Raw genomic sequence first — 20920 nt, 5'->3', positions numbered from 1 at the left:
GTTTGTGCCCATGTTGGGTCACTTACGACATTATAGAGCGAGCTAAATATTTTTCTCCTGATAGTGTATAACTTTAATACCAGTCAGGAACACCAATTGTGGTATTTATAGTCTCTTTGCATGACACCAAAACTGAATCACAGAAGCCTAGGCAAGCTGCCTTTCATACCCACCCTGGTGCCGGTAATTATGTGGACTATGACTAACCCATATCAGGTTGACACACCCCACCACAAAGAATATTATACATCTACACACAAGCGACCCAATATTTACACTAAAACACACGGAATACATTATGTATATGTACGGTTTGTATATTCACTCTCCCCTCCTTATTCTCATGGTTTAATCCAACAGCTCTTAATTAAGCAGGTGCTCTGGGCTCATTTCACCCTTTAACTCACCAAGGACAAGGTAAGTTGAGCTACTGACCTCAATTAGCTCTGTTTGCTTAAAAATGTTACCTTACTGTTTTAACTGTAAATATTACAAAGAAACATTAAACTCTGAACTAAGACTTTCCATCACTAATGTTACCTCTTTACACAGGCAGGATGGCCAGTCCTTATAGACATGTATGGAAGTCAGACGAAAAACATGTTATGTTTTAACTAACTATACCATTTAAACACATGTGTACTATGGTTTGCCCTCTATGGCGTGACTTTTTTTATTCTTTGTGTGAGCGTGTGTGCGTGTGTGTGTGTGTTTGTGTATGTGTGTGTGTGGGAGTCGGGGTGGGTGTGTAAGGGGGTGGGGGTGGATATGTGTGGGGGTGCGTTGTGAGTTAGTGTGTTGTGTATAACTGTGTTTGAGAGTTGTGAGTGTGTTGTGTGTGGGTTTGTGTTATGTTGCTTGTGTGTGTGTGTGTGTGTGTGTGTGTGTGTGTGTGTGTGTGTGTGGGTTTGTGTTATGTTGCTTGTGTGTGTGTGTTGTAAGGGGGTAATCCCTATGTTCCTGAAATTGGCATTAGATTCAGGCATCACAGCTGGGTGGTTAGGGTAAGGGGACAGGGAGAGTTTAGAATAGGTGACACACACACACACACACACACACACACATTAATCCATTTCAGAATCTGGTATAATAAGAGAGGTTCCCTTTGTGTCTATATAACTGGCTCAAGTTATGGTGTTCATAGAGCAGTATAGACATAACCTTCATAGAACGTCTATGAATCTTCTTTTGCAGAAAGAGAGAAGAGCCTGTAGTTTGTGAAGGGATAAGAGTGATAGTAATGGCAGCACCATGAATGGAGGCAGGGCCTTGACTGCCATTGATGAAAATGATTAAGGGAACAGTAATTGGTGGCAGGAGGAAATGACAATTATCCAAGGCAACAAGAAGCAGGATATACAGTATCAGTGTGAATGGGAAGGAAGAGAAGGACGATCACTATCAGTAAGAAGTAACACATACTGTAATGCAAACTGCAAGGGCCATCTCAAAGGGCATGTGACTTAGTTCTTCTAATCGCAGGTTAAGAAAAACACTGGTGATAAAAGGCCTTCATATTGCTATAAACTATGGAGGAAAAAATACTCTTTTACAAGCATGTACCCATACCACACCTCCATCGTTTCTGGGCATTTTGGGGGGGGGGGGGGGGTTTAACAATCAAGTGTATGCTACTTAAATACACAGATGACCCACAATGGGTGTATTAATGTTGCTGATAGGTTGAAAGATTTGCTATGTAGGCTACTTTGGGTGTGTCAGAGAATTAAACATGTTCTATGGTTTATTCTAATAACTAAATAAACAATATTTTCTCAGAGTAAAAAATGAATCCCTGGAACACTGTTTGAAGTTAGAATGCTTCCTGAAAAGTTACTGTTTCACTGTTGTTATTTATAGAAGCAGGGCCCCACAATTTTGTTTACAAGCATATTCTAGTCTTACGTTTGGTTCCAGGTGTCTCAAAATATTTTTTGTTTGGATTTATGATGATAGAATTATTCGATACTAAGAATTACATGAAGACTAAATATGTTTTGTAAACTTACAGCAGGCTCTGCAAATGTAAACAAATACCCACCCCCTGAGTTTTTGCAGCATTGATTTTTGGTTAGTCTTTTTTTTATTTTATAAATCAAAATTACCATGTGTAGGTATTAAAAAATGCATTTTCTGCATGTTTCTAATGACAAAATGTATCATAAATCAGATATTTTACATTTGAACACAATTTTTGCGTGATAATCTTCTGAATAGTATGATTGGTTATGGAAAGTTGAGTGGATGTTGTGCTTTATTCATTGAGAATTTTGGTTCAGAGTATTAGCCTATCATTTTTCTTTGATAATCGCTGAATTGAATTGAATTTGAATCTGAAGTGATTATTCAAATCGCTCTTTTGCACCTTCTCAGTTGCCGGTGGTGCCGCTGTGCTGAGAGAAAATTGCAATGACAAGATGTCTTTCTTCCACACATTCTTTTTATTTGTAAATAATAAAAATGAACTTTTTTTTTATCTTCATTTAATATAAAACATACACATCATTTGAGCCACATCTGTTATAACAAACAAGTAATGTTGCAGTGAATGCTTTACTTTTTTATTTTATTTTTTTCGAATTTTTCTTTTTTGTTTCAGTGGAACACAGAAGTTGTAAACAATCAGCAATTTCTTTTTATTTCCTGTTTAATACTGACAAAGAAAAAAAATAAATGGAAAAGAAAAAAACCAGCTTGACCGGTCGACAAAGAGAGAAAAGATTGTCTCTTCTTGAAGTGGGGCTTGAACATGGCCGGGGGGTTCAGACACTGGGGGGGGGGGGTTTGAAGCATAAAGAAATGTTTTGGGACAAAGACGACTTTGAGAGCAGTGCTTCCCCCCTGTAGTTTCAGATCAGCCAAGTCTGTGACCCAAGTCCTTCACCTTGTGTTGTGTCCCACTGCATGGTCCCTAAATGAAGTATCAATCGCTCCTTATTATACCTTCATACTTGGCCCCCTTTGCAAATATCACTGTAGCCCATACCCAATGAAAACCCAGCGAATGGCTTGGTTGAGTATTTACAGTGTGTGTATTCTCTGTTCATCTGCATTTACTCTTTACATAAACAGTTGGTGTGTTAGCGTATCTGAAATCATTATGTTGAAACATAATTCATATCTCCATATATAAGTGGATCTGATTTGTACAAATATTTATTCATACACCGTCTCAGCCCCTCTGAGGTATTACTATGGTGTGGAACAGTTAAGAGGGGCTGTGAGGGTCTGCTCACTGTACAGTACATCTTCAGGGAAAAAAAGACATCAACGAAATCTTCTTGGGATTTTAAAGTTTGAGAGACATTCAGCACCGGACTGAGAGGGGGACGTGGAATTTTGGACTGCAAGTTTGAGTTCTTTGCGTAAATGGGAATGGCTTCGGTTTCTTGGTTTTTGTATCTCTTTAATATTCAAGTACGAGCAAACTGTACAACTGCATGCAACATACAAGCGGCCCTACAGTATTTTGTGGAACTAACACACGTATCTAGTTCAGTATCTTTTTTTAAATTCTGTATCGGTTTCGTTTTACAAAAGAAATGTGCATGCAGCCTGGAACAGGTTCCAAAGTCATGCTGGCCCCGCCCCCTTGTTCCGTGGTTGGGAGGAGTCTGCGGGGCCGAATAGAGGATGAGCATTGGTTGGTTGGTTGTCCCCGACAGATCAATCCGATTGGTGACTTTCACAGTCACAGACAAGGGAAACTGTGAGCGATTCTTTGTTTCGGGTTGTGTTTTTGTCTTCTTGCTATGACAGAGGATCAGTGCCACGTCGAAGAAAAAAACTTAAATTAATTAACAAGAATAAAGTTTTAATTTTACTATGGTAAAGTATTAATATGACGAAGATTCATATTTATTCTCGCAATATAACGTACTTTTTTTTGTAACACGACTACATTATTCTCGTAATATTACAAAAGAATTATTGTAAAATGATGACTAGATTCTTGTATTGTTCTCGTAAACATACGTATTTGTTTTTCTCAGCATTTATTTATGTATTTTTCTCGTCATGGCCCTAATACTCCGTCGTAGTTTCTTTATATCTAGACAACGAAATGAACAGAACCAGTGACGGGATTGCTGCTTTTTTTTCTTCTTTTTTTTTTTAACCTAAGTTTTTTTCAAAAAGTTAAACTTTTCGTCGTAAAAAAATCAAGCTCTTGTGCTTGTGTTTAAATTCCAAAGAATGTAAACTAAGGGGTTGGATAGAAACCTGAAACGTGCTGGAGTGAGGGAAACACACTCCCTAAAAGAATTTGAAAAAATTAGGCTGTCCCATCTTGCTCTTTTGTAGGTTTTTTTTTTACTTTTTACAGTGATGTTGTACCCTTGTGATATTTCAAAGTGACATAAATTGTATTTATTGGTCAACCTCCTGAGAGGCCTAATATACATCTATACAAAGACGACTGGCCTTGACATTTTGCCAGTGGTGGAACAAGGAAAACAACGCTGCACGCTACTCTCACTGTCAAGTGTAAAAACCTAAACTGTGCCGCCAGCATCCCCTTCCCCCCTGCATAACACTAGCAGACATTTAATAGTTTTTATATCCTTTTTTATCTCTTGTGTTTTGTTATTTTTTTTCTCTCCATGCACACACCAGACGGACAACATTATCATGAGCATTTTACGCACTGTAGAAACATTTTTGTGCAAGTAGTAACAAAGGGAAAGAAAATGAACGACAAAAGCAAAACACGCTAAAACAGTGTGGCTTTCGGAGCAGCCATGGTAAACATATTGAAAAAGAGGATTTTGGACAGAGCGAGAGAGAGAGAGAGGGACCAGTGATGCGGCTCCGTCGTCTAGGCACCAGAAGAAGGCCCTGTGCTTCCAGACTGAACACCCCCATGAGGGAGCACCTTGCCTGGGGAGGGGAGGGGGGCAGGAGTGCTGGGAGTCTGTTAGGGGTTTTGGAGGAGGCCACTGCAGACAGAACTGTGCCACCTGTGGGTGTGGAGGGAGATTCCCTCTGTCTTGAGTCCATACATTCCCATGCTTAACGTACATTTCATTGCTTATTGTTGATTCAGTTAAAAACCACCCTGCTTTCGTTTTGATTCTCTGCCACTCTTTTTTTCGAGCGACCTCTTCTTGTCCGTAGACGGCCCTGTTTTTCTTCAGCACAGGCGGAGACATTTCTTTTTTTTCTTTGAATGGATATGAAACACTTGAAAATGTGGGCGCTCTGCCTACGACAGACACAAAAAATGAAGCGGCGACAGAAGTGATTGTCAGATCTCAACAAAGCTTTGTCATTGTGGACCGTTTCTGATTGTTGTTCTTCGACATTTCCGCCATCTTTATTTTTGTTTGTTTCTCTCCCTCTACCGTACGGTAAGTTCCACGAGTTTGTCACTCGTCAAAGCGGCGTAGAGCGGGGTTGGTCCACTAGGATCGGACCCCGGGCGGTCCAGAGGAGCTGTCCAGTGACGACTGAGAGGCCCGCCGCGTCAGGGAGGCTAGTGTGGGGTCCACCAGGGAGGAGGGTGGGAACAACTTGTACCAGCCAATGACTGTGCTTGATAAGTCCAGTTCCTCCAATAGGATTTGTGCAACTCCCATGAAGCTTTTGTGGTCCATGCGGCCGTAGTCGCCCCAAACAATCACCTGAAGGGGGGAAGAAAAATCACTTTCTGTCAAATTATACATCACAGGGTTCCCACACATTTTTACCAATTAATTTTCAAAACTTTTCCATGACTTTTTACCCAATTTCCATAGCCTTATCTGGGCCTTTTTTTGCAAATCTCTCTGGCTCAATAATGAAACATTTACTGCGTCTCTCTTAAAGTGGCTACGAGTACCTTTGACGGTTGGCGGCCCCTTTGGACAAAAGCGGTAGTATTTTTACGACGCCAGCTGTCGTTAAACTGTTTTCGAGCGCGTGCCGGCCGTGCGAGTGTCACATGATTAGGACGCAGTATAGTGAATGTCCGTGTGTTGAAAGTGTGAGGGCACGGACTCTTTTCAGCTCCGTGAGAGTGGTTAGTGACACTGCATCAACTAATGCCAGTCAGTGCCACACACACCTGATTGCAATGAGTTGATGCCGTATCACTAACCACTCTCACGGAGCTGAAAGAGTCCGTGTCCTCACAGAAAGCGAATGAACGAGAGACGGCAGTATGGATCACGATAAGGTAATGTGTTTATGTTGTTGTAAATAATGACTATTTCAGATGAATAATGGTCATCTGATGATGATGAAGCAAAGTAAACTTTGTTTTAGTACCGCTCATTAATTTAGGGTAAACACTGCAGGACTAGTTCACTCCCGTGAAATTGTGTACACGTTGCTTAGCAACACCCTCCTCCCGCCCGCCTATCACTCTCCCTTTTAGCTTTTCATTGAATTTTCTTTTTTTCTCTGATGGTTCAGTCCCGTTATCAGTCATTATGACGACAAATAACTGTCTCAAACAAGGCTCCCGCTCTCCTTCCCTCACCTGTAGGGATAGGCTTCTCAAATCGCATTGCTGCGCCACACTGAAATCAGCGACCAATACGAATATGTGACCATAGAGCCTGCATGCGCAAGCCGAAAATCGGACTGTGTGCGACCAGACCAAATGCAGTAATAAAAACTATATAAACACGGCTTTCTTTGCACTGATGGTCTCGTTTGCTGTTAAAGGTAATTTATAATTATCAGAGGAAAAATGAGGCTGTTTTAAAGATATTTAAAAGTTACTCGTAGCTGCTTTAAGCCATGTGTTATATTTCTCATTTAAAAGCCGTAAATTCCAAACTCTTCTAAAACAGTCAGTTCATTCCAAGTTTTCCAGGAATTTCATGACATTGCGAACCAGCTTTGAATGTGGAAAAAAAATAACATTTGACATAGTAATGAAGAGAAATAATAATATCTTGGAACTCACCTGTAAGACTTTACCCTGTGGGCTTTCCTCGAATAGCAGTGCTTGCTGGTACAATGGGTCAAGTGTTTTCCGTGCAATCTTGGTTTTCTTTTTGGCTACGTACGCTCCGTTGTTCAGCAGATAGACCTTGACGTATGGAGCTGAGGAGGGCAGAGAGAAAAAAAACAAATTAGCCATTAGCGAGAAACGCATGTATAATACAAACTTATATTATTATGTATTATTATTATCCCAGTTGATTATGTCTTTATTGGAAGGCTTCAGAAGGGTATATCTGTCCTGACTGGAGAGTAGAGTGTGTATCATACAATAGTGTGACGTTTGCTAAGCAGTTGCTCTTGGGTTATCCTAAGGTGGGTCAAGTTCTCACCAGGGAGCGATTTGGATCCTGGCTTTTGTACCAGTCCCCGGGCTCGGATGACCTCCACCTCCAGCTGACCCTTCTTATCCATCATCCCAATCTGGATATCACCTGGGCAACGAAGGGAAATCAAGATGGGATTTGTTTTAATACAACTATGACAGTCTAATGTTCAGACAATTATTAGAAATAAATACTCTCATATTAATAATTTCTTAACTAATAAAAAATAAATAAAAATAAAATAATATTAATACAATTAAATATATGAATATGAATGAATGAAACAAATATAAGTAAATAAATCAAAATTTGAAAATAAATCTAAAAAACAAAACATTATTTAAAAAGAAAGAAACATATGAATGTAACAATAAACAGGGTAAGCCTTAAAGTGAGCTCTTAGCTTCAGCAGTGTCTTACCGATGGCAGGAGTAGCCAGTGTTTGCCTTCCCACTAGCTGAGCCGGTCCCAGACCATCCAGGAAGTCACTGAACTGACTGCTGGCACCCAGGTTCACTCCAGAGAAGATCAAGCTAACACAGGAAAGACACAGGCATCAATTTACTCCAACAAAAAATACATGACCAATATCACCATAAATCAACATAGAGACGGGGGCGATTCGATACAGGATAATATCAGTGTTTCCCTCATGGTGGTGTCGCAACACACATTTTTTGAGATATTAAAGCTCCTGATGATGCCTCAGGGAGATCCAATTAGCTGCCTGTTATTATTGGCAGGGAGAAACAAATCTCGAAAATTGCACCACATGAGATAATCCATCAGAGAAAACACCAGGCCTGAATTTCACTCATATAAAGTGTGTTATTGCCTCACTTATTACAGTGTGTTCATTAGCAGTCGCCTGACACATACATGCATGGTATTATCCCCTCAGAACATGTTGGAATACAAAATGACTGTCTGCGTAATTTCATTAAGGTGAGACACGGCAGGCAATGGTCAATGTTGAGACGTTTGGTTATATTGCTTCAATAAAGTAATAAATCAAAGGTCCAAAATGTACATCGAGGTGTTTATTTAACTCAACCTTGTCTGTTTTGTCTGTAAATTTCCCCTATGTACCCATCTTTAACAACCATTTTCATTAAAAAATCATTCAAGTCATTCTCCTTTAAGAGTGTAAACTACTTCTTATGTGAGGAAAGTCAGTGTGTAGATGGTGGATAGATAGTGCTCAGAAGAAGAGGAAGTGTGTGGTTTACTGACTTCCCCTCCGAGTTGCAGCTGTTCATGCTGCCATTGTTGGACTCTCTGCTGGGCTGGCGGCTCATGTTCCGGGTCAGCTCCACTGCCATGCCGGTCTCTGTGCTCCTTTGGATGGGTGCACCCTTCTCCTTCTTACTCTTCCCCTCTGGGTGCCAGAGAAGACACAGGAAAAATAGCAATGTTTTAGTGAAAAATTATGCTTTTTTTTTAATACATTTTTATTACTTTGATTCAATTCAATAGATTACATGAGCAATGCCTGCAAACTGACTACAAAACCACAGACATTTTGAAGTAGACAAAATTGTATTGCTAGCTGGATGTACGTTTAAAAAAAAAACATTAGTGGGCACATTGGTCGAGTTTTAAACCGTTCCAGCACGATTTTCAAAATAGATCGTAAAAAATCACACAGTATCAGGATTAAGAGATTCCCTTTAACCCATGTTGAGGCTATGGAGAAAAAAATATGTTCTAGCACATTTCATTTTCATATAAAACAATTCACTTAGCGGAGAGTGGAAAAATCTCAATATAAACCCCCAGATCCAGTTAAGGGCTCTGTGATCTATCTTTGTGAAGCACGGCCAAAGTCACGCCCATGTCCTGCCCAATCTGGTCATCAGTAGCAAACAGGAAATTATTGGGCAGAAAATAAACAAACCAAAACACTTTTGGGCATCTTAGCCCGGGGTGCGTCCACCTTCTGACTCATACTACTGGCCCGTTTGGTGCAAAGAGAAAAATGAAGCTGCATTTCTCAGCCTCCCATCCTCAATTATGCCTAACATGAAAAAAACCTTCAAGACAGCACTTAAAAAATATATAACCAACTATGAAACGTTAAGTGATTATTATCTTGTTATCACTTTATATTTGTAAAGTTGAAAAACTCAAGTAGGCCTATAAGTTTCCCTTACCTGCTTTTGCTCTCATCCATCATGCAGAAGAAAAGAGTTTTAATCTTTGTACAATCCCTACCTCTCTCTCTCTCTCTCTCTCTCTCTCTCTCTCTTTGTACTACATCAGAGAGACAGGGGGAGAAACCAGGCCCAGTGTTCTCTAATAGCTTTCTATATCCACTACAATATTTAGCTTTCATCACTTTTACCACAGAGCTGTGAGTCGCTGGGCACGATGTTTTGAAACTCCAAGAAACGCAGTCTCATAATTTAGTGTCATCACTTCCGGTTCTGTTGTGTACTTGAGATGAGTTCCACACGTGACATGTCAAGTGGAGGAGGGGTTCACTAAAAATGACCGTTTATTTTCAGTAAAACTCACACTTTTCCCTGGATTTGTGAAAACCATCTCCAGATGCAGAACTGGAATCTGCTGTTAAACTATGGCCCAAAACTAAAGAGAGGCCAAGTTGAAAAGCAAGTTGAGCTCCCTCTATAGTGAACTGAGTAAAGGCAACACCGTACATTGTCAATCAAAGTCCATTCATTAGTGCTCTCTTGGTGAGCCGTTCAATGCATGCATTTTGTTCATCTTTTTTATTGGCCTCGTGTTGGTGTTTGTTTCAGTAGTGAGTAGGGTATTTGATGTTGAAAGACCTCTAAAGGTCAAATATTAATGTTATTTGAAGGTTCAAAATTGTAATTTAGGTTTCTACTAGAAACCGTTATCTTTGTTTTCATGGTGTAGTGTCCAAAAAATCTCCTCTTTTCAGCCTCTGTCTTAAACGGTCCGTTTTAGCGCCTGTCTCTTTAAGCACTGCCTACCAAAGAAAGCCCAGTCTGCTCTGATTAGCCAGACATACTGGACATAGGGGCAGAGCATGGACATATAAGGGGCAGAGGCACCACCTACTTGCTCAATATGGCGTTATTCGGCTGGAAATCAGTCATCACTGGTATAGGTGTAGTTGCAGCTATGGTATTGTCTTGGGATGGGATCATGTAGCCTCACCAGAGTTTTCATAGCAAAATCGCCACTGATAACCAATGCAATACAGTACAGTCAGCAATGACACAATGACATTTTTTTGGGATTGCCAATGCAACTCACCGGGGCCGCTGATCTGTGACGTGCTGCGGCTGCGACGGTTGCCGACGATGGCCACCACCCGCGCGCTGAGGCTGTTGCGTCGCTTCTTGCTGCCGCCGCCCACCGTGCCCAGCGCCGTGTCTGATTGGCTGCCGTCGGTGCGCTCCTGTGTGTAGATCTCTCCACTCACACTGGAGCTCTTCAGCATTTTGCGGCCCACCGAACGGAGCTGCCGGCTGGAGAGAGGACACAATGAGTGACACCAATATGACCTGGGGTGATGTAGAGTGGGTGTTATTAAGGTCTCTGGAACTTCTTCTATACTGTACCTTCACGTTAGGTGGAATAACAAATACAGCATGGTCTGACAAGAGGCAGGGGACGGTGATAAATGTAACATTTCAGACTGAAAAACTGTGGTTGAGTTGTTTAATCAGACAGCATGTGAATCCAACGACAGATAATTGATCATTTAGGATCCCAAAGAAGTCATGCTAAATTACTAAAACTGAACATTAGTGTTTGGTGCTATGATATTTGGTATAACAAATGAAATTGTCATTTTGGTCAAGACTATCTAGTAAGTTTCAAACACACCAAGGGTGATAATTACGACTATCAGGGCCACGTTTAACAAAAAAATCGTAATAATAAATTACAAGAACAAAGTCGTAATTTTACGCGAAATAAATGGTCATAGCGCAAAAGCAGTAATGATATGATAATGAAGTTGTATTTTTAGGCTGTGTGATATTTAAGAGAATAAATATCGTGTTTTCCCATGCTTTACAGGAAACGTTGATCATCTTTTGAAGTTATAGGCTACTTCTTCTACAAATAAAGAATTGCTTAATCTTGTGGGAAATAGGCACCACGTTATCATAAATTGCTGTTAACTGTGTGTGGCACGACCCGACACCTGTGGCAAACAGTGGGTGACATAAGACTGCTATTGCAATTGATTTATAGGCTACCGGTTATAGGTTTTACTGAATTGTGTTTTTTTCCTGTAAAATTAAGACTTTATTCTGGTAAAAAAAAATATATCTAATTGTGGCCCTTATTTTAGATAGATAGTAGATAATCATATTATGTATTAATGTTCATTCTTCTGAAACGAGCCACTACTCTTGGCCAGAAGCTGCCTAGGCTTCGCTGCTCCCTCCTAGGGGTTCGGAGGAGCGTTCGCATGTCCATCCCCTCAGAGGGGGTCAACGTGCTGCAGGAGAGCCCGGCTATGCTGCCCCTTTCCCCCATAGTCTCCACGCCCAGTGGGCCCCTGACAGCCACAGACCAGTGGGGATCCAGGGAGGGACTGGGGAGGGGGAGGCTGGTCTGAGGCCTCTCCACCGGGGACAGGGTCAGGGAGGGGAGGGGAGGGTCCAGGTCTGGAGGGTGGAGGGGGTCCTGGCACTCACAGCACAGGATGCATGCAAGCAGGGATCTGAGACATGCAGAGGGAATTACACACACATATACGCACAGACACAGACACAGGAATAGAACACATGGGCCAAATATAACAAAAATGTCAATCAATACTGTACAACATGCTTATTGATTAGCATGTATGTACAGTGTTGAGATATATTTGCAATACATACAAACATTTCCAAATAAGTCATATCATATTCGTTGTTTTGAATGAAAACTGTGATTTGTGTGATGTTTTTTTCAAAAGCAGAGTGTGTACTATTTAGCGGCATTTAGTGGTGAAATTCTAGATTGCAACTCTCTTACTCTTTACTTATTGCTCCCTTTTGGCGGAATTTATAGAAGCTACGGTGGCCATCAAGGACAAGAAGCTAGTTACCAAAGAAGGCCTCGTCCTCCACTGCCTAAAGTCTTTCCACAATATAAAGTGATGAGGTGAAGATGTATTTAGTCATTTACTCTGCAGTACTTCTTCGTATTCCAGGTGCATTTCCCCAGGACACCCACAATATATGTATAAGCAAGATAGGCCATTAAGTTTGTTCGTTCTTCTGCTACTGTAGAAACATGGCAGTGCAACATGTCGGCGGGCCTCGCTCAATTTGTAAATATAAAATGCTCATTCTGACGTAGTAAATAAACAACCAATACTTTCTACACACTGTACCTTTAATCTGGAATGCCGCTAAATTAATATCTCTGGAACTTAATTGTCCAATAGATAAAAAGGTATGTATTTCTGTGTGGTTTTATTGTATTTTCATCAAACAACAAATGATACTGTAAGCACATGAGAACAAAAAGGCATGCAATCTGACAGTTATTCCAGCAAAAACGCGGAAATGAGCAGTGTCCAATTATTGAATTGACAAGGAGCAGAAGTATGGAAATATCAAGTAAGCGGTAAAGGCTTAATGTATATATAGATAAAAAATAAGATTTAAGGAGGGTACTGTGTCAATGCAACCTCAAGCCACCTGTGTTCCTGCTCCTCTATATGCTCTCAGTCACTACCATAACCCATCATCAACTCTGAGTGAAAACTGACCCGAGGCCAGCTGTCCCTGTACATCCCTGGATTACTTATTCATAACCCCTGTCTCTCTCAAAAATGAGCGCCTCTCTGAATTATAAATGAGCGACATTAAAGGACAGAACCGATTTTATAAATGGCAGCTGACTCCATTGTCTGCTAATTGGAATTCCAAACTTGTGTGTTTTCACTGTTTGGGTGATCCCAGCCCCAAGAAAAAGACACACGCCCGCCTCTGCCTAAGAACTAATATGACATCAGCCTCCTCACAGATGATTCAGAAGATGCTTTGTCTCTCTTTTTACAATACTCTGGCTCTGGCCACTTGATGTGTTAGTTATTATTTCTTCACCAAGAACCTTTTAAAAATCTTTCAAAGATTGCAAAGGGTAGAGACGCCCTCACTCTCCTTCGTTTCACTCACATGATCATTAAAAGCTATTTTAATGTTCACTTGGTTTCTAGTTTTTCATGTATAGCAGATTTTCACTTCAGCCTGAGTTTACCATATAAAACCAAAAGTATATGGACACCCCTATCCACAGTCTGGTGCTTTTTTTTTACTTTGTCGCAACAGTATGGCAAAAACCACTTCCTCTTACAGTACAACAGGAGAACCTCATTGGCTGGCACAGAGCCCCGACCTCATCCCCACCCAACCATCCAACAGGAGAAGAAGTAGGACAAGCTAGCAACCTCACTCAGTGCGGTTACATGGCACAACTAGATTGGATTATCACATATATCGAACAAGACACTCGAACGTATACATGGCCTTTCAGAAATCGGATAAATGTCCGATGCATGGCTGTCTCCACTATGCTAGGTGGCGCTGTAGCCCTTTCAACCATGCTTTCAACAAGTGGTTTTAGAGCCACGTCCGCTTCTCTTCCGTCAATAACCCATGGTGTAGCCTATCACGCGCAGGCACACAAGCACAGAACGAGAAGTCCGATATGCGATATCCGATCCCTGTATACATGCAGAGAGAAAGCCGACAAAGAACGAATTATCTAGGTGTTCTTATCCGACTTCTCTTCTTCCGTTATTGTGCCGATTTGTGTCCGAAGTAGATCGGATAAAGGTGTTTACATGCAGGTTAAAAGTCCTGTTGAGGTCTTATTCGTTTAGTTATCTGATTATGAGTCTGCATGTAAACGCACTGACTAACTCCATTCAGCCAGGTACAATAATCTTACAGAGAGGGGAAAACTGGAGCGGCGGGTGAGTTTCCACGGGTCTTGCAATGACACATTCATGTAAAGGTGTGACGATTTATGTGTGCAATATTCATGATGACCACATGTATAGGTTCTATGGGCAAGTGTCCATATACTTTCAGCCATGAGTATGTGATAGTGCTTGTCTTTTTAGAACTGGAAATGTTAATATGGTAACACTTTTTAGAAAAGCGGATTTTACTTTCTAACAACCAAGCAAGGAGCCACTGGGTTTCACCTCCGACTCCAGGAAAGTGTGTCAAAGGCCGTAGGGGCTGTGCTATAATAACGCTGTGTCTGGATTGATCTGTGGTAAGGCCATAAAGCACAAGGCCCTCTCTCTGTCTCTCTCTCTCTCTCTCTGCCCCCCCCCCTCTCTCTCTCTCTCTGTCTCCCTCTCTCTCCTCCCAGACCTCAATACATTAGCCAGCTAATAAGCTGCACTACATCACCACCTGGCCCACTGAGGACCACTGGGAGAGGGTCGTTTGTCCCTGTCAATACACCGCTACTGGTCAGACGGGGAGGTGTGTGTGTGTGTGTGTGTAAGTGTGTGTGTGTATGCACATGAAGGGAGCTTGTTTTCTTTGTTTTCTTATGCTCAAATGGAATGATAGCTTTATGGAAATATTTGTTTTTTTATGGTTTTATATTCTTGTAAGCTGTCCATTTCTTATGGTGTGTTAATGATACATAAACAAAACATATTTTACACATTTAAAAAAAATCTATTTATTTCTATTAATAAGTAAGAGCTTTATATAATTTAAAATACATATATATATATATATATATATATATATATGTCAATTCCCTTTACACACTGCACCTTTAAGTTGAACTTAAATTGTATGGTAGAAACTCCCAACAAAACTCCTACATTTCCCATAATGCAACACGATTGCATCTTTCATTAGAACCTCCCTGGCTCCTAAACATCCAACGTCTTTCTAACTCCATAATCCTAGTTTGTAGCGCACGTTGTTTTGTTCCAATGTGTTGCCCTCAGCACCAGACAACAGATAACCCTGATGACATCATCATCGTCATGGTCCCATTCCAACACTTATTCCCACGAGGGTAAGTAACTTCAACTTAGAAATAAGTATGAACAACATCTTTCAGCTGCAAGACACAAGCTTAACCTTGTGTCAGTGAATTTCCAAACTCCAAGATGCCGTATCCCAGTAAGTTCAAGCTGACCTACTATGGCCTCCCTTTGGAGGGTTGCATGAAAAAAAAAAGAAAATCACTTCCCTACAGAGATCATTAAAAGAATATTGTCTATAATTGCATCCATTATAAAGTTTCCATTTCGTGCTGCTGCTGAAATGAATTGGGGGATATACTGTATGGAATTCTATCTTGGGGGGGGATCAGGACCTGGTTGAATCCAATGAGAAGATGGATGGTTCTGCCATCGTCAGTGAATTCCCCATTTCCCCTATGTATTGATCTTTACCTGGACTCCCTGGTGTCTCCGGTTACAGTGTGTCTCCTGCGCCTTAACTCGGCAGAGAAACGTCTCTTTCCTATAGACCTCCTCCTCTCCTCTCCATTCACCCCCCACGAGATGCGCCTGTCTTTCTTGTTGTCCTCCTCTAGAGACTTGGATCTGTGTGTGTGTGTGTGTGTGTGTGTGTGTGTGTGTGTGTGTGTGTGTGTGTGTGTGTGCGTGCGTGCGTGCGTGCGTGCGTGTAGAGAAGACAGTGCATGCAAAGGGACAGAAACATGCAGCAGTTGGCATGCAGAAATAAAAAGAGAAAGACACTTAGTGATTAGCATGCAGGTAACACACTATACGCTCCATCCACAGCAACCCTTTACAGGTTGAGTCAGTGATTCTGGAGAAAGCTTGTTGTCAAAATCACTTTTTGTCAAAAGCATGTTTACAGACCCTTTGTTTACATAAAGAACCCAGGAAGAGGATCGTGAGGAGATATTCACCGATTTTAACAAAAACTGATTTGGACAACAAGTCTTCTCACTGACTCCCCCTTTAACGTTTAAACTTTAACATACGACCGACAGCCAATGAGGACTGACCTGAGTCTTCCCCTGGGCCGCTCTGATTGGATAGACATGTAGCTGGTGCTACTGAGGCGGGAGGCACTGCTGGCACGGGAGAGGGCCGACATGTCGCTCATATCGCTGTCCGATGACCGGGCAGACATGTTGTCACTGCTACGCCTCTGTTCTGCGTACTTCTACAGACACAGACAAGCAGGGAGGAGAAATGATGATATTGTTCAAAGTGAGGATATGAAAATAAAACATTGGCCTGTATATTAAGAGGTGTCCCCGACTAATAATGTACATACTTGAATGTGATTTACATGGTTTGAGTGAATGGTAAAACAATAGTGGAATCATGCTTATTGTATTGCTTTATTTCTACTGCTCATTGATCTAGATTCTCATTGGCGACATTGGCTTCCATTTTTTAGTTGGCATAATCATTTATTTTATTGCGACTTAGTCCACCGTTCACACACACACTAAGGAGATTGATAAAATGAGTTATTTCAAAATTGTATAAACAGTATAACGGGATATTTGGATATACTGTATATATACAGTATATATACAGTATACCATAATAAACAAGTGTCGCGCACTATAGCTTTAATAGTGTGGTATTTAAAAGGGTGATATTTTTACCACAATAGGTATCATTATTCATTGGGAGAAACCAAGCAATTCCATGTAAAATCAGACATTCAGCACCCCCATAAAGCCAGAATAGCATGATCCGTGTTTCATTCCCTAATGTTGCGACTATTCAACTATTCAAGATTGAAATTGAAAATCGGGCTCTATTGATCAAATTGTTAAATAGTCAAGGATATGGGATCACCCCTATCTTATATCATTAATCAAGTGGAAGGAAGGAAGGAAGGAAGGATGCCACAAATGACCGGTACACAGATACAGACCTCCCGTTTGGTCTTGAGGTCCGTCTCAGGGTCGTGGGAGGCTGAAGGCCGGTAGGAATGTACTTTCATCTGCACCTGTCGGGCGCGCTCCTCTACTGCAAGGGCTGAGACAAGAGAGACAGGTAGAAAAAGGAAGGTGAGACACATACAGACAGAGTGAGGAGAGCTGCAACCCATGAAGAGAGGATACAGGGAGGATGTGGAGGATGCAGTGTCTACTTTCTAACACTAGATGGTGCATGATGTGCACTAAGTAGACCAAGTGGCCTCATGATGGATGCTACTGTAAGGAGGGGCAGACAGGACTGTTCTGCCTCTTTCAGCATGTTTATTATCTAAGTTTGAAATGTTTTTTTAACTCGCACAGAGGCTTAAAGGAGATTGGCTGATACATTCTACAAGATCTTTTTCATTGTTACCTTGAGCTCACGAACAGCAGTTAAGAGTCAGCGCTACCTAAAATGTTTTGACATTTTGATTCAAATCGGACAATCTGCAATTTTATTTTTACATTATGAGGTAAGTCAATCATTTATGGATTTAAGAGGTATTTGCTCCAATGTAAAGTGTAGTATGCAATAAAATTACACTTTTAGTAATTTGTCATTCAAAGCTCATACACAAAAGCGACACTTTGTTGTTTGAATGGTTTGATTCTAGTGAGATTGTGAGGGGACGTATGGTGCGCACACCATACTGCTATTTGCACAACTCTACAATGTTCACCGTTCGCAAAATGATAAAGTGGGGAGAATTTGGGATTGTGCACTCAGCATTTTGTTGCATTATCAACCAGTTATAAGTTTCATTCAAAAAAAATTATCACATTCTGCGACGTTGTTACATATTGCTTCATTCTTAAAAGTATTTGCATGCTTTACTTATTTTTTAGGTGTATGGTTGTACAGTAGATGTCACAACTGTTTCTCTGTGTCATCTCTCTAGGGAAATTAAATTAAAATGTTCGTGGCAAACATGATGCATGTGCCATGACTATGTGTGACCCACCTTGCTCTATGCTGCTGCTTTTTGCAGGGAGCTGAGGCAGCTGCCTGCCCCTGCGACCTGATGAGGGAGACCCCGTTGGAGACGGGCTGCCACGAGGTTGTGCTCTGATGGACAGGAAGACAAAGACACAAGGAGATAGAAATGCATGTTATTATACAGTCACTATGTGCACCATAGTGAAGTGAAGGCCAAAAAACGGAATCACAGTGACAACAAACTGATGGCCAGGATTACAGGTCAAAGGTCATGTGAGGAGAGGAGAGGACCGGAGCCGTCACTCGAGGTGCAGTAGAAATACAGGAAGTGGCACAGGGTGGGTTACAGACAGTATGCACAATACCTCAGTATTTCTATATATCCCAGATACTGTATTATGACATTGAAATGTTTCATTCATACAGTAAACTTTACTTTCCACAGCTTCAAACCTGATGGTAGCTTGAATTTACAAGTTACAATGAACGGCAAACGGCAAATATATATTTACCCCAGTTGACATAGATATGTACCACTATAGGAGCCGAGCTACACATTTTTTATTTAATTTTATTTAAATCTTGGCTTCTTGAGAAATTCACACAATGTACATTTGCATACAGTATTAGTACACACTACAGTGGGACAGCACACAGGAGGAGTAGAGGCGTAGTGCTGGTAGTTAGCATGCACCTGTCTAGCCTTGGTGAGTTTGGGCTGGACCCAGCCAGTGCTGTCTGAGCAAAGGGCCTCAGCGGGCCCCCTCTCCCCCTACTGCCCCGCAGGATAGAGGTGGGCTGGATACGGCTGCCGTCAGCAAAGCAAAAGAAACGAAAATACAAAAAACCTGATACACACAGCAAAATGAAACCAAAGGAAACATGACATAATATTGGCTCTGTGTGCGATGCTGTTTGGGCTGTGCAGAGGTTTCATAGTGAACAGTGTTTGCAAAGCGTATACCAGCCATTATGTTTGAACTCAAAATACCATAAATATAATAAGGTCAGTGGCCAAGCTGGGCAAAAATAAAGTAGTTATTATTAATGCTATTATTATTATTATTATTATTATTATTATTATTATTATTATTATTATTATTATTATTATTATTATTATTATTATTATTATTATTATTAATGCTATTATTATTATTATTATTATTATTATTATTATTAATGCTATTAATATTATTATTATTATTATGAATTGTTATAGTAGTAGTATAAATAGTAGTATGTCTTCATAGTGTTTTTAAAGTAATAGTTTGACATTTTGGGGGACATGTTTTTTTTATGCCCATTTGATTTCATGACAAGAGTAGATAACAAGATTGATACCACTAGTTTCTTCACGGTAAACATAAAACTACAACCAGCAGTCATTTAGCTTAGCTTTAGCATAAGGGCTGGAAATATAAGGAACCAGCGAGTTTCCAAAGGAAAATGTTCCTATCAGCACCTCGTTAAGCTCAGCAATGAACACGTCTCATCTATAGAAGGGTGAAAATGATAACACTTGGTTTAATAGGGCAGTTAATTAGTGAGTTTTAGAGGAGCAGCTACGCGGATGTTTTTACCTCTGGATGGAGAACTGAGGCAAACTGTTTCTAGTCATTATAACTGACAGCTGGCTGTAGCTTTAGTGTAGTGTTGTGGAGTGGATTGTATCTTAAATACAGCCTTTTAAACCACACATCACACCATTTATATAGTACCATATTAAGTAGTGTGTAAAAATCAGATCACAAACTTGGAAGTGGAAGTGTCTTTAAACCCAATGTGTGAATATGAATATCTGAAAGCAAGATATTCAGATATTCAGATATTCAGCTATAGTGTTAAAGTACTGCACATGCTGCAACTTCAAGGAAGAAAATGAAGTATTAATATTCCAGCTTTGACAAGCAGTCACAGATGGTCACATATCATCCCAGCAGACTGTAATGAGGAGAGAGATTAAATCAGGCGAGTGAGTGAATGAAAAAAATGAATGAATGATCTTACCTGTCCCCCTCCAGGCTATTTTTGCTGACCCTTTGACAGCTCGGACTTGATGAATTGCTACACTGTCTGTGTTGGCAAAGAGTTACCAAGAGAGAGACAGAGAGAGAGAGAGAGAGAGAGAGAGAGAGAGAGAGAAACAAAGAAAAAAACACAAAATGGAGAATGATGACCCATAGAATGGTAAACTGAACATTGACTGAAGTGTTGGATACAATGTAAAAGGTTTTTTTGTTTTTTTGTTTTTCTGTTATGTATGTAAAAACTATCTATTCGAATTGCACGTTCCGTACACTTGTTCACGCACCAGTAACAATGTAACAGAAAAGATAGCGCTTTCAAGCCACAGAAGAGGGGAAAGTCAGCGAACGCTCAGCAGAAAGAGCAGGTGCAGCAGAGGAACGAAGGGGTTCACAGTCTCAGAGCAGAAATATTTACAGGAAAAGAGGAAAGAAGGTCACAAGATCCGTGATACAAATGTCATCTAAAGGGAGGAGCTACAGCATTGGCTTAAAAAGGCACAAGCAGGCAAGCAGAGCTGTAGAGGAGGGCCAGGTTTGGTATACCTGTCTTCCTCAGGGCCCACATGTTCTACTAAGATCCTGGGGCTTGGGGGAGTCTTGCAGGGCAAAGAATTGGAGCACCTAGAGGGGCAGAAGGGTGGGAAGAGGGTGGGCATCCTATAGGTAGGAACACCGGGAGAGGTTGTTAGTGAGTAAAGGGAAAGTCAAGAGTTGGAAACTATTCACTTTCGTAGCATTATATCACTCTAGAGTAGTCTCGCAAAGCCAGACCAAACTACAGCAAGTAGTATGGTCTGAAAGCACTC

At 40.9% G+C, this 20920-nt stretch overlaps 1 protein-coding gene across 3 annotated transcripts in view; it reads right to left on the bottom strand.

Annotated features, from left to right (window-relative positions):
- Window positions 1-5402: 5402 nt before the first annotated feature.
- The window catches only part of rims1b (regulating synaptic membrane exocytosis 1b), a gene marked incomplete at both ends in the record, with an annotated part of 74508 nt that continues 58990 nt past the window's right edge, over window positions 5403-20920 (bottom strand). For 2 of the 3 annotated variants that reach the window (XM_080028726.1, XM_080028727.1), the window contains 12 exons: window positions 5403-5621; window positions 6893-7032; window positions 7263-7364; window positions 7677-7789; window positions 8490-8634; window positions 10503-10717; window positions 15631-15783; window positions 16215-16375; window positions 17105-17208; window positions 18113-18216; window positions 18782-18895; window positions 20095-20160. In XM_080028726.1, the coding sequence (XP_079884852.1) occupies window positions 5403-5621; window positions 6893-7032; window positions 7263-7364; window positions 7677-7789; window positions 8490-8634; window positions 10503-10717; window positions 15631-15783; window positions 16215-16375; window positions 17105-17208; window positions 18113-18216; window positions 18782-18895; window positions 20095-20160 (1636 nt within the window). Of the gene's footprint in view, window positions 5622-6892; window positions 7033-7262; window positions 7365-7676; window positions 7790-8489; window positions 8635-10502; window positions 10718-15630; window positions 15784-16214; window positions 16376-17104; window positions 17209-18112; window positions 18217-18781; window positions 18896-20094; window positions 20161-20657; window positions 20736-20920 lie in introns of all 3 variants that reach the window. The other variant, XM_080028728.1, reaches the window with a different exon arrangement.

The sequence above is a fragment of the Ammodytes marinus genome (genome assembly GCF_949987685.1).
Source record: "Ammodytes marinus genome assembly, chromosome: 6".
NCBI lineage: Eukaryota > Metazoa > Chordata > Actinopteri > Uranoscopiformes > Ammodytidae > Ammodytes > Ammodytes marinus.
The sequence above is the reverse complement of the archived record's forward strand: the minus strand, read 5'-3'. Positions and strand labels throughout refer to the sequence as shown.